Raw genomic sequence first — 12,500 nt, 5'->3', positions numbered from 1 at the left:
TCTCTCTCTCTCTCTCTCTCTCTCTCTCTCTCTCTCTCTCTCTCCCTCTCCCCCCCCTCTCTTTCTCTTTCTTTTTCTTTTTCTTCTACCCTCCCCTTTTGTCTTCTTCCCATTTTGTTTCCATATCTTTTTCTCTCCTTCACCATTCTGCCCTTTTCTCTTCATCACCCTCTTCTTCTCTTCCACTTCCTCTCGCTCTTTGCTCTCCTCTCCTCTCTCCTTCTCTCCCCTCCCCCTCCAGCCCATTCTTTACACCATTAACACCATTCCTTGTTTTTTTGCCAACAGTTGTGCATCACTAGATAAGGTTCTCGAAGCGATGGAGGAGTCCTCTTTGTACCTGGACCTCCTTCAGGACCTCAGCCGTCTAGGGGCAGCTATGAGAAAGATAATGACTAAGTCTTTATGCAATCCAAATGTAAGTTTATACCCATGGAAGTTATCAGCACATAATTTTGACTGTTAGTATTTTTCATTCAAATGCTGGAGAACAACTCATTGATTTCCTGTTGATGTTTCTTCTTTTATTAGTAATGGATGTGAGTTTTTTGTCTTTTTTTGAATTTGTTGAATATAATTTAAAACGTCTTCTGCATTCCAGGTATATACTGATTTAACTCAACCGTCCTCAAACTCAATGAATAATGAGTATTTGAAGCAAAATAAAACTTGGTATGAAGAGGCTCTCAATAGTATACCTTTTGGTGAAGTTCCTCCAGGATACCAAGGTAAGATTGTAGGTCGTTTATAAAGATTACAAAGTACAGGTGTGTTGTGAGCAAGTATAATTTGAACACATCATAAGCAGATAAACTTCGTCCTTGTTGTTACTGTTGTTAAACAAATTTTCTTTCTTTGAGATTTGGGTAGGGATGCAAATCCAGAAGATTTATGACCCTCTTATCTGTTTTCAGATATACCTACCCTAAATGGCCCCTTGGTCCACAAGACGTTTTTAGATGAGATAGTATTTTGGACTGTTAAATTTGAGTTCCCTCAGAAACTGGTTTGTCTACTTTTAAACATGCTCCCAGATACTGAGTATGAGGTGAGTTTTACACACCATGTGATATGATTGACATTTATATATGAAATATGATGATTTTGCACCAAGGGAAATTCACTTTATTATCCATTATTAAGTGTTCATGGTATTTAAGATATGTTGCTTTATATTTATGTAGTATGTGATGAATGAAAAGCTACTTTATTTAAATTTTTATGTGTTCATATGAAGAGTATGGATTTATTTTGATTTCAGGATGCCTTTGCAAGAGCATTTGTGCAGCACTATAGTCGCATATCTGTGATGTTGGTACAAAGTACAGATTCAGAAACCCTAAGCAACCGTGTTGTCCATGTTTCTGTACAGCTGTTCTCAGATCAAGATTTAGCTTACCGCATGACTGACTCATTCCACCTTCTCCATGTGATGATTGTTAGCCTCAAGAACATGATGAAGTCGATCTGTGTGCCATCTACTCTGCATGGTAAGGGTTGAGTAATGTCTTGAAGGAAAAGTGCTTTTATGAGATGGATATAGCCCAGCTTCTTTTTTTGATAGATAGGGAATTTTTACTTTTTGGGGGAGGGAATAATGCTCTCTGTCATCAGGAATAACTGAAGAGTACCTACACAAACTTTACTTTTCTCCTCAGATAAATTGCGGAATACCCATAGGGTCGTGAACTGTGGTGATCATGTAATGAAAAACCACTGCTACTGGCCACTGGTATCAGACCTTAACAATGTACTCTCACACAAGCCCATAGCTGTCAAATTTATGAGTGACCAAAGACTCATACAGGAATGGTTTTCATTTCTGTCCATGTTCCAAGGTAAAGTATTATATGATATTGTTGTTTGATAAACATTTCATTCTAATTTATTTATGAAGAAATAATAGACTAATTAACTTTTTTTCATCATTATTGATGCTATTCTCACAATGAAAAGTGTAGATGGGATCTGATTGTTTATAAACAGATTATTATTGGTACTTAAACCATTTAATGAATAACCTGAATAAGATCATCTCATTGACATGTGAAATGAAAGTTGGGTGTATACTTATCACTTTCATGATTGTTTCTCTATGCAGATTGAAAATTTTATAGATAAATATATAAAAAGAAATAAAAACAAAACTGAAAAGTAACAGTGATTTTGTTTGCTTATATTATTTACAATATTTTCAGGAATGAATGTCAATGTAAGAGAACTTACACAGCACATTGAGTTTGAACCTCAAACTTACTATGCAGCCTTCAGTGCTGAGCTGGAGGCCTCTGCTTCACCTATGTGGGCCCTCGTCTCTCACCTCAGAGACTCTGAAACTAGACACTATACATTCTCAGTCTTAAAGCAGTGTCTTCATGCCCTCAATAACTGGTTCAATGCAGTTGGCTTTGCTCATTCTGACATGGTATGTATTGGTGACAGAGGCCTTATTTTAGAGTTTGATGTTAGTGAAAATGCAGATTTAGATTTAGATATTCTGCTAAATGTAAAGATATTCATAAAACGATTTTGTTTCGATATTGTACATTTAATTAATTAATCCTCATCTTACAGGGTGATCCCTATCAGGTCTCGTTCCACCTCCCTTTGCACCGGTACTACTCTGTATTCATGTGCCAGGCTGTGAAAGCTCAGGGGGCTCGGTTGGAAGAGGTGCTCCCTCCGCAGGATTTGCTTCATCTGATCATGGTTCATCCACTGAGATTACAGGTACTGTTTTATTATTATGTTAGGATCCCCTTAATATGTGGTAATGTCTAATCCAAATGGTAATACTTGATAAACTGGACTTTTTTTTTCTTTTCTTTTTTTCATCTTTTTCATTTTCTTCCTCCTCTTGACACAAGTATCCATTTTGAATTGCAGGCTGCCTTCTATGAGATCCTGAGTGGCATTTGGGTACGGAATGGATTGCAGATTAAGGGCCAGGCTATGACGTACATTCAGTGTCACTTCTGCAATTCTATGGTAGATGCTGATCTGTACCTTCTTCAGATCTGTGCTGGGGAACTTCCTCCAGATAATTTCATTATGACCGTGTTGGATAGGTAATGCAGTTGTTCCTGACAGTTTCTTCATATGTAATGTCTTTTATTTCTTGGAAAGATGTCTGATGTGATACATGTAAAGGTTATGTATAGGGGGCATTCATTTTTTCTATAGCATAAATTCAAATTGCATTGAATATTTCTAGGTTCCATGTATTGGAGTCACTGAGTATGTCACCCAGAGCTTCCAACAGCTTTCTGGATTCTGAACATGAAATGACAATTATAGAATCATGCCTCACTTTTCTTGCAACTCTTATGACTGTAAGAACTAACATTGGTAAGTATATATATTATTTGTGGTTCTAAAATGAAGTAACATGTTGTGAGCTACACATACTTTCTTGTATAACTGTATTTGTATTGAGTGATTTCATTTTTCAAGGTTTGAGTGAAAGTGAACTTGCACAGCTGGAGATGGTCACTTTGTTATGCATGGGAGACAAAACTCACTCCCAGTTGATGGAATATATGCCAGAGAAATGTGGAAGTGCAGCCCAAAGCCGAGACTTCGAGACTGTGCTCAGTAGGGTAAGAACTTTGTCTTTGTAGTTTTCTTCTTTTTCTGAAGGAAGGTGAAATGAGGATAAGTGTATTATTAATTTGTTGTTTTCATTAGAGGTGTAATGGCAAAGGAACCCAAGTTTTTGTATCTTTCACAGGTATCCTCATATAGAGCACCCAACTTTGAAGCTTCAGGAACAATGCAACAAGGAATGTATATCCCTAAAGATGAAGTTTGGGAGAATCTGTATGACCCAATATATGTTCTCCTACGAGCAGTTCAAAGAAGAGATTTCCAGGCTTCTCTTGATAGATTCAAATTGTAGTAAGTAATTTTAGAAATGACACTAAAGTAATTACAGATTTATTTTTATTATGTTTATGAACTTACAGGGTTCTCATGAATTAATGGTATTTGAATATGTGAACCCATATTTAAACAAAAAAAGTTCTATATAAGTTTTCTCATAGTGCATTTTTGAATTTCAGCTGTAAACAGTCTGGCAACATGAGTAATTCAGGGAGCCTATGGCCCCCCTTCCGGTTGCCAAGCCCAGTGACCAGCCCTTACACAGATCCTCAGAGAGTTATCGCTTGCCGAAGTTTCCACGCTGTTCTCCTGGTTCTCCTCTACAAGGCATTGAATGAAACCTCTTCCACAGACCATCTGTTAGCTTTGACTGTGTACCTGCTGGAACTCACTGTTGAATACCAAGCCAAGCATCATTCGCAAAGTAAGTTGCAGGTTTCAGAAAGAGGAGAGGATAATTGGTTGACTACCTTTGAGTAGCTACAATGATAATAAGAATTGAGAGTTATTTGAGAGAGATACCATTTCTTTTTATTATAATTAGAAGTTATAAACAAGAGTAGAAGTATCCCTTAGACTCTACTTTTGTGTATTTAATGCTTCCCAGGAAGGTATTCCCATCTTACACAATTTTCCTGTCTCTCTCAGGTGGTGAACTTGTCGCAGCCCAGTTCTATGAGAATGTGACAGAAGAGGTTGATGACAGACCAGATGGGCAATTTTGCAAGTGGTTCTTGACAGATGACATATTTACAAATGCCAATACTGTGGTATCTAGAGTGGATCTCAACCCCACTCCATCCATCAGCTCAAGCTCAGATGGTAAGTTCAAAAGGCCAGACAGGCTCTTGAGAATGATGTTTGGACCATGTGAAATATTGGATAAATGGATGATATTGGTTTTGGTTTAGAGTTCAATAAAAGATGGCCTTGAGTAGTTCTGGTTTGGCCATGTATATTCATGTGTTAATATAGTGTTCAGTGCATTCATGATGCTTACATTATATAGGTTTTAATTCACACTTTATTGATGTTGTAATATTCCATATTTTTTGGATTAGTTTCATCAGTTAGTTTAGATGTAGATTTACTTTTGTTAGAAAGTATGCACTTATACTACAACAGTTTTGAATTAAAAGATCTTATTTGTTGCACTTTATGATTTTTTTGTGCAGACAGCTCTTTCCTGTTATTTCTTTGCAAGTAGTCTTTACTTTACTTCTCTGTAAATCACCAGGTGAGTTAGATGGATCTGACTTGGAAATGGATGAATTGGAGGGAGGAGAGCCACGCTTGGCACTCCATGGTGCCCCAAGACCACGGCCACTCCCATCGGGCTCAGAGCTGGTGCTCTACCAGGAAGCAGCCTCAGCTGTTGTACCCACTGGGGAAACTCCCACAACGCCAGACACTCCAACACAGGATCACTTGTCACCTCTGGCTCTGCCACCGCCCACAACAGGGAACATGCTTGTGCCAGTCACACAGAGTGGTTCTCCAGGTAGGCTACAGCATTACATTTGTTTGTAGATTTATGAGTGATTCATTTGTAGAAAATTTCTGTCACTGAATCTTTTTTTTTATACTTTGGCTTTCTGTTATTAAGTGTATATGAATGCCCATTGTCATTTACAGCTTAATGACATTTTCTTTCAAACAAACTTTGTTATGCATGTTTTAGCATTAACATGATTGTACTTCCATAATTAGGGGTGGCAGCACAAGCATCGTTACCAGCCCCAGTCCAGTTTCCACCCCTGCTAGCAGGGACAGAAGTGGGAAGGAGAGGGGGTAGCAGAAGCAGCAGTAGCAGCAGTCCAAGCTGCAGTAACAGGAGGCACCACGGTCGGTCCTACGTGGTGCCTCACCCCCTGCACCTGCGGTCCCGCCGACCGGCTGGCCCTGCCAAGGCTCTGCTTCCTGCTGGAGGGGATGGTTCCATGCCTCCTTCAGTGCAGACCTCGCCTCCCACACCTGAACTCTCTCATTTCTCTTCGGTAAGTCAGGTCAAAAAGTTGAGATAGTTCATTGCAGTCCTGCCTTACTTAAAAATGTGGAACCAAGAGACAAAGAAAGCTTGTTAATTTGAACAAAATGTTTTGTATAACTTATTGATACTTAAAACCTTACTTCTTATTTGAATGTTTGAGATTATGAGTTATGCAAACTAAATTTTTCTCAACTTTTTCAGTTACCACAGCTTGACTCTGGAGATGAATACATTGCAGTGGAAGAATCTATCATCTCTCTTCTCATCAAGCTCCACTCCAAACTCACAGGGAAACCTAATTCTTACCGTCCAAACTTCGATGAGTCATCAGACTCAAGGATAGGAGACGGACCTTTCTTCATCGCCAAATTGCTCAACAAGATAGGACGATATGAACCCTCTGCCAGACAAGGGATACTCGACACTATATCTCGCATCTACTGTAAACGGGAAGAAGACTCCTCAGCATCTTCAGAAGAAGAAGCTAGAGCAAGGGAAGAGAAGCGAAAACGTGCCAAGGAGCGACAGAAGAGGGTAATGGCGGAATTTGCCTTCCGTCAGCGGCAGTTCATGGAACAGAACAAAGCAGAAGCAGCAGAAGCAGAGGCAAGCGGGAATGATGCGATGGAAGTAGAAGAAGAGCAGCCCGAGAGGCATAAGGAATATGACTGTGTTATATGTAACCAATCAATACCGTCCACTCCTGAGAGACCAGTGGGACTCGTAGTGTTATTACAGGTAAATATTTGTATATCTACTCTTTACAGGATTTAATGTATATTCCTTGCTTTACCATTTATATTTGTAGTTTGGATTTATTTGGTTTGTTTAATCAAACCAAGGTTTGTTATTATTCCTATGCTGTAATTTTTTTAACAATGAAAATTATATTTTCAGGCAACCAGTGTTCTCGGCCACAGAACTTCCCAGCAGAAACCATTTAGTGTTCCTACTTCAGATTCTGAAAGAACAAGATTAAAACAACGAAGGTTTACCCTAGGCCAATTTATGGAAGAAAGAGCTGACACCTTGAATAGATACTTTGACTATGTAAGTGTGAGCTGTCCTGTTTTAAATCAGTATTTTCTTAACTTTATATATTATATTACAGAACAATGGCATGTAATTGTATCTTAAATTTTATTAAAAGATAACATAAATAGAGTGAAAATCCGTTATACTTTGTTTTGATGATTAAACTATCTTTTATAAAGTATTATTCTGTAGTTGAATCAAAGCCTCAGCATTGATAATCACATTTGTTGTGTCATATGAGTAATATTAATGTAATGGTAAATCTTACCTCCTTTAGAACTCATGGCTGGTGTCCATGAATAATGGCTGGGAAGGAGGTGTTCATGTACAGACTTGCGGACACCACCTTCACTTGGACTGCCATCAGTCGTACCTCCTTGCACTTCGTTCACAGCACCGACCTAACAGCACCTTGAATGTGGATAAGTAAGTTTTTGTTATTTTTGTTTTTTCCTTTATTTGTTGTTATTTCGTCTTCTTCTTCTTTTTCTTCTTCTTCCTCAGATTAGAAAAATGTATCCCCTTAGTTTATATTTTTTATTTGATGATAGATGTGGACTCATTTTTAAAGTGAATTTGATAAGGTTACTTTTTGCTTGCATCATAGTATTTACCAGATTTTATTCATGTAAAGATTACTTACTCCGTCACAATTTTCCTTCCTTTTCCTTCTCACTCCCAAGCTTCAGATAAAACTTCAATATTTTATAATCAACAGAGGTGAATATTGGTGCCCTTTGTGTCGACAACTTGGCAATGCAGTGTTACCCATCTCTCCCGAAATTGGTGATTTATCTGCCTTGGTAAAACATCCCTCCACGTGTGATAGTGATTTGGTGGAAGAGGTTGACAGGTTACTTCATGACCTCACTGTGCCTGTGAGTATTACTTGAAACTGTGATTGATGTTTAGATGTATGTTGTGTAAAGACAAAGATTTGGAATTTACAAACTCATAATCCTTTTTTTATAATGGTATAATAGATAACACAGTATTTCATGAATTGTTTATGATATTTCCACCAGACATTTAGCAGTACGCTGACAAATGCGATGGCTCGCATGATGGAAGACATGACCATTGCCACATATGCCAAGTACCGAAATGTGTCATCCAACCCCTCAACACCATCTCTCTTCATGTTTGTGTCCTCCATTCTAAGGACAAATCTAGAAGTGGAGTTAGTACAGCGAGGAGGAATGTTGGTTTACCAAGCAGAGGATGTGAAAATGGATGTGAAGCGTTCCTGCCTTAGTAAGTATATATATTGTATAGGTTCTTGCATAGTGCAGAGGGCCTGTTTTGAAAGTGTAAAGTGTAAATTGTATTATTTCTCATGGGTTGTGTTATTTACATGACTTTTGTTTTTTCTCCCTAGTGCCCCTTCTTCATGTATTGGGATTCCACTCGAAGATCCTGAGTGGAGGTGGAGATTCATCTGTTGGAGGTGTAGGAGGAGGATTACACTGGATCAGGCAGACATGGGCCTCCATCACACAGCGACCAGTGACCGGTAGTGAAGGAGCTGTCACTCTAAGAGAGAGGGAAGTTCCCATCCTTCTCAGAGATCCTGTGACACTCCTTTTGCAGCTCATTCTGTTGCTGCCATCAAGGATTGATCAAGGTTTGCAAGGTTACAGATTTATTAGTAAGTTAAAGAATTATTGCTGCAGCATATATGCACTGGACTTTCCTTGGCAATAACTCTAGGAACAGAGAAATTACCTTAGATACTTCTGTCCTACATCTCACATGAATGCATTGTTTACTTTTGTTTTACCAGTGACCTCTAAGTCATTTAAGAATTGTTCAGCATCAGACATTTTGTTAATAATTCTCAAATCTTCATGAACATTGTAGTTCAGAAAACTAGCTGTCCATGTGTTTTAACAGTAAAGGACCAAATAATAAAAGTCCTGATAATTATTTCTTTTTCTTTACGACAAAATGTATGTGTTCTGGAATTTTGACATGAGTTTTCTTTGAATTTCTTTGAGAAACAGGATTTTAGCCTCTTTGTAATGACATTTCTACATTTTTACAAAACTTTTGACTTTTACAGGCTACTTAAAGTGCGTAGTTGGTAGTGTGTATCGCGTTGCGGTTGTGCGTGCTGCAGTGTCTGCTCTACGGTCACTGAATGAAAGCCAGCGTGAGCAGGCAACAACAGGAGGCCCACTTGCTCCTCTTTTAGCATTGGCTCACAACACTTTGCGTGACAGTCCTTTCTTCTGCGACGATCAAGTGCTCTTGGCTGACCAAGCACAGGAGTCTTGGACTGTGAATGATGTCACATGTCAGGTATGAATGTGTTAGTTAGTTATATTTTTTAATACACAATTATTTTTGTTGATATTTTTTTTTTATGTATTTATTTGTAAGGACAGAATAAAAGCCAAGGTTGAATATCAATCAGTTGTATTTATGAAAACACTAATTGTAAAACCCTTTTGATCCACAATGTAATTATGTATTTTTAGACTTATTAAATTAACTAAAAGCATCTTTCCTGCCCTTTACAGGTTCGAGAAACTTGCCTACAGTTTTTGCGTGTTGCTGCACTCCTGAAAGCACACCTCATGGAGGAAAATGCACCTGTCATTGCTGATCCCCTTGCAGAGTGTGGAACTTTAGAACAGTACCTAGGAGTATGGGATAACTGCTCAGTTGTCAATTCTACAATAATGGGTATGAATTTTTTCCCTTTTTCCCTTTTGAAATGGAGATGCAATGCAATTAGAGGAAATATGTCAAATGTAGGAAGTTAATTAAGTGACATTTTCACTTTTTCAGCTTTTAAAAGAAACACTTATTCCATTTACAATAATTCTTCTTGCTGCTTCCCAGGCAATATGTGTGGCACCTATCGAGCAAGTGAAGTATCCAGCCCTGTGGAGACCCGTCTGGGAGATTTGGCTTGTGGTGCAAGAGTTTGGTGTAGTGAGGTTGCAACCTTTGCTTCCCAGGCACAAGTGGCAGCATCAGCTCTCCTCACTACCATTAACTTTGCACAACCCCGTCTCCTTCGCCTGCCACACTCGTACGATGCCATATTTCAGGTGTGTTTTCTGTTTTGAATTGTGTGAATTTCTGTCAAGTTAGGTTGCATTTTCTGTGTTCACTTCTTGTCATTAGTTGATGCTTCCCTCTTTATATATTCCTTATACTGCCAACTAGTAGTATAATACTATATCCATATTATATTCACTCATTTAATTCCTGTTTCTCTGATCAGCTCAATTTTTATAGATTCATAAAGAGCATAGTTGAATTTAAATTTTTAATTAAATTTTTTTTTTCTGCAGTACTATCACAGACGGCAGTGTTCACAGTGTAACAGTGTCCCAAAAGATCCAAGTGTTTGCCTACTTTGTGGCACCATAGTCTGCTTGCGGGAACCTTGCTGCAAGCAGCAAGAAGTATGTGAGTGTGTGCAACATGCAATAGACTGTGGAGCAGGAACAGCCATCTTCCTGGTGATCAACTCTTCAACAGTGATAGTGATACGAGGACCAAGAGTTTGTCTTTGGGGTTGCGTGCATCTAGACTCCTTTGGGGAAGAAGATCGTGACCTCAAGTAAGTTTACAAAGCAGTTTAAGTTATGTACATTTACTGCAAAAGTGGCATGCAGATTATTGACTTATTTAATCCAGATAAATAGCTAATTATGTTTGGTTTACAATAATTTGAGAACATCTTTGCAGACGTGGGAAGCCTCTGTACCTAAGTGAAGACCGCTACCGCCTGCTGGAGCAACAGTGGCTCTCGCATGCATTCGACCACACCAACAAACGCTGGATTTGGCACCGAGACATTCTCTGAGGCTAAATAGTTTTAAGGCTTTACGATGATAAATGGTAAAAGCTCGGCATTACCAAATTTATTTGGATGTAGATTATTCGGTGCTTGATGAAACAATAATTTTGAAGGCTTCACCATTTTTTGTTTTATTGTTTTTAATTTTTATTTTGTTCTTAATACCCTATTTGTAATTCATATTATCTATCAAATGTAGATACTAATCTATTCTGATGAAATACATACTTTTTTCACCCCTTAACACTTGATCTGTCATCAGTCAGAGGCTTTAGCTTGTTACACTGGATATATAGGCCAGTTTTATTTTAAATCTTTTGGATACAAATTTTCATTGAGAGATAGGATGAAGTGAAGCAAGAGGGTCTCTAGTGATTAGGGGTTGGCAAGGTATCATGTGTGGTTCTTGGATGGACAAATGGAAAGAAATCAGCTTTAATTGCAATTTCTAAATTATGTTGTCCCTGTATTTGTCCAACTGTATTTTTGCGTTGAGTAAAAGTATTTTGATCGGCTAGCACATGATGACCCTATTCTCTTATTAACATATTGTGATATATTTTGTTTGCGTATCCAGAGGTGGATGCATGTTGGTAAAACCAGAGAGAATGTCTTTGTTTAACAGATATATTAAAATAGTAATGTACATTTTGAAGGTAATTGGCAAGTATTTTGGCATGTAAAATTCTTGCAGAGTAAATGTCCTACAACTCTTGTTTGCTTAAGCATGCTCTTTCAAGTATAGAAATATATGCAGATTATTAAGGCAAAGGAAAATAAGAATAGCTATGTACAGGCCTATTATTTGTTGTATTTATTTCATCCAAATAGCTTCTCCAGAATGAATTTTGATTTCATAGTGAATATTGGGGATTAACAGCAAACTACTTTTTAAAATTATATAGAGGGGAAAGATTTTTCTGGTATGGTAAACATTGGTCAAGAGTTTGGTGTCATGGGTAATTTATCAAATACACCTCTGTTCTCACAAACTGTTTGCAATAATAGCAGCAGTAAGCAATGCCTTGGAATTCTTTAGCAATAGAATACTACTTTCTTTTTCTAAACTTCCTGTATAATTGTGTGTGTGTGTGTGTTTGCATGTATTTGTGGCTGTGTGTATGTGTATTTATCTGTGGATGCCAGTGTTCGTGTATCCATGTGTTTGTGCATTTGCATAGATGTGTATGTATACACAGTACACATTCACTGTTACATGAAGACACACATGCACCCCCCCCCCCCACACACACACACACACTAGCTCACTCTGTTATTTCCACTCTCTTCCCTCTCTCTCAATCACATTCACACATACTTGTTATACAAATACAGACATCTGTCATTTTTTTTCTGTTAGGCCTATCATTACAGTGTAGGTGGCATTGAGGGTTTGTACCCTCACTGCTATTACCAAATGAATTGAGTAAGTCTTATTTGTTTATATTTCTCTAAAAAGCTCAAGTAATATTTAAGTTTGCTAAACTCTAAGTGATTAAAAACTCTTGTGTACTTTTTACAAAGAATTGGTGTACATAGTTATAGATTCTAATTATGGAGGGAGGAAGCTGAGAGCAGAAGATTGTTGTATTTTTTATTTTAATTCTGAAATAAAGAATTGAGTTATATATGTATAATTATGGCTACTTGTCTTACATTGTGACTTTTTCCCTTCTTTCAATTCAGAGAATGCATCTTTGGCATATAACCTATGTATTAGTGTAGTTGTTTTTCATAGTGAAAATTAATTAGGTTTCTTTGTGAGGCATGGAATGT

General features: G+C 37.8%; 1 protein-coding gene across 5 annotated transcripts in view; it reads left to right on the top strand.

Moving 5' to 3' along the window:
- The window catches only part of LOC125047718 (E3 ubiquitin-protein ligase Ubr3-like), a 196,989-nt gene that overhangs the window by 182,589 nt on the left and 1,900 nt on the right, over positions 1 to 12,500 (top strand). For 4 of the 5 annotated variants that reach the window (XM_047646101.1, XM_047646102.1, XM_047646104.1 and 1 more), the window contains 26 exons: positions 289 to 418; positions 602 to 728; positions 915 to 1,048; positions 1,262 to 1,490; positions 1,659 to 1,838; positions 2,199 to 2,425; positions 2,575 to 2,730; positions 2,887 to 3,068; positions 3,215 to 3,348; positions 3,454 to 3,599; positions 3,731 to 3,897; positions 4,062 to 4,306; positions 4,531 to 4,704; positions 5,120 to 5,383; positions 5,593 to 5,879; positions 6,074 to 6,610; positions 6,770 to 6,922; positions 7,185 to 7,333; positions 7,626 to 7,785; positions 7,933 to 8,161; positions 8,286 to 8,531; positions 8,970 to 9,208; positions 9,430 to 9,595; positions 9,755 to 9,966; positions 10,213 to 10,484; positions 10,613 to 12,500. The exon at positions 10,613 to 12,500 is cut by the window's right edge and continues 1,900 nt beyond it. In XM_047646101.1, the coding sequence (XP_047502057.1) occupies positions 289 to 418; positions 602 to 728; positions 915 to 1,048; positions 1,262 to 1,490; positions 1,659 to 1,838; positions 2,199 to 2,425; positions 2,575 to 2,730; positions 2,887 to 3,068; positions 3,215 to 3,348; positions 3,454 to 3,599; positions 3,731 to 3,897; positions 4,062 to 4,306; positions 4,531 to 4,704; positions 5,120 to 5,383; positions 5,593 to 5,879; positions 6,074 to 6,610; positions 6,770 to 6,922; positions 7,185 to 7,333; positions 7,626 to 7,785; positions 7,933 to 8,161; positions 8,286 to 8,531; positions 8,970 to 9,208; positions 9,430 to 9,595; positions 9,755 to 9,966; positions 10,213 to 10,484; positions 10,613 to 10,730 (5,263 nt within the window). In that variant the 3' untranslated portion in view covers positions 10,731 to 12,500. The remainder of the gene's footprint in view (positions 1 to 288; positions 419 to 601; positions 729 to 914; positions 1,049 to 1,261; positions 1,491 to 1,658; positions 1,839 to 2,198; positions 2,426 to 2,574; positions 2,731 to 2,886; positions 3,069 to 3,214; positions 3,349 to 3,453; positions 3,600 to 3,730; positions 3,898 to 4,061; positions 4,307 to 4,530; positions 4,705 to 5,119; positions 5,384 to 5,592; positions 5,880 to 6,073; positions 6,611 to 6,769; positions 6,923 to 7,184; positions 7,334 to 7,625; positions 7,786 to 7,932; positions 8,162 to 8,285; positions 8,532 to 8,969; positions 9,209 to 9,429; positions 9,596 to 9,754; positions 9,967 to 10,212; positions 10,485 to 10,612) is intronic. The other variant, XM_047646103.1, reaches the window with a different exon arrangement.

The sequence above is a fragment of the Penaeus chinensis genome, chromosome 41 (genome assembly GCF_019202785.1).
Source record: "Penaeus chinensis breed Huanghai No. 1 chromosome 41, ASM1920278v2, whole genome shotgun sequence".
Lineage (NCBI taxonomy): Eukaryota > Metazoa > Arthropoda > Malacostraca > Decapoda > Penaeidae > Penaeus > Penaeus chinensis.
The sequence above is the reverse complement of the archived record's forward strand: the minus strand, read 5'-3'. Positions and strand labels throughout refer to the sequence as shown.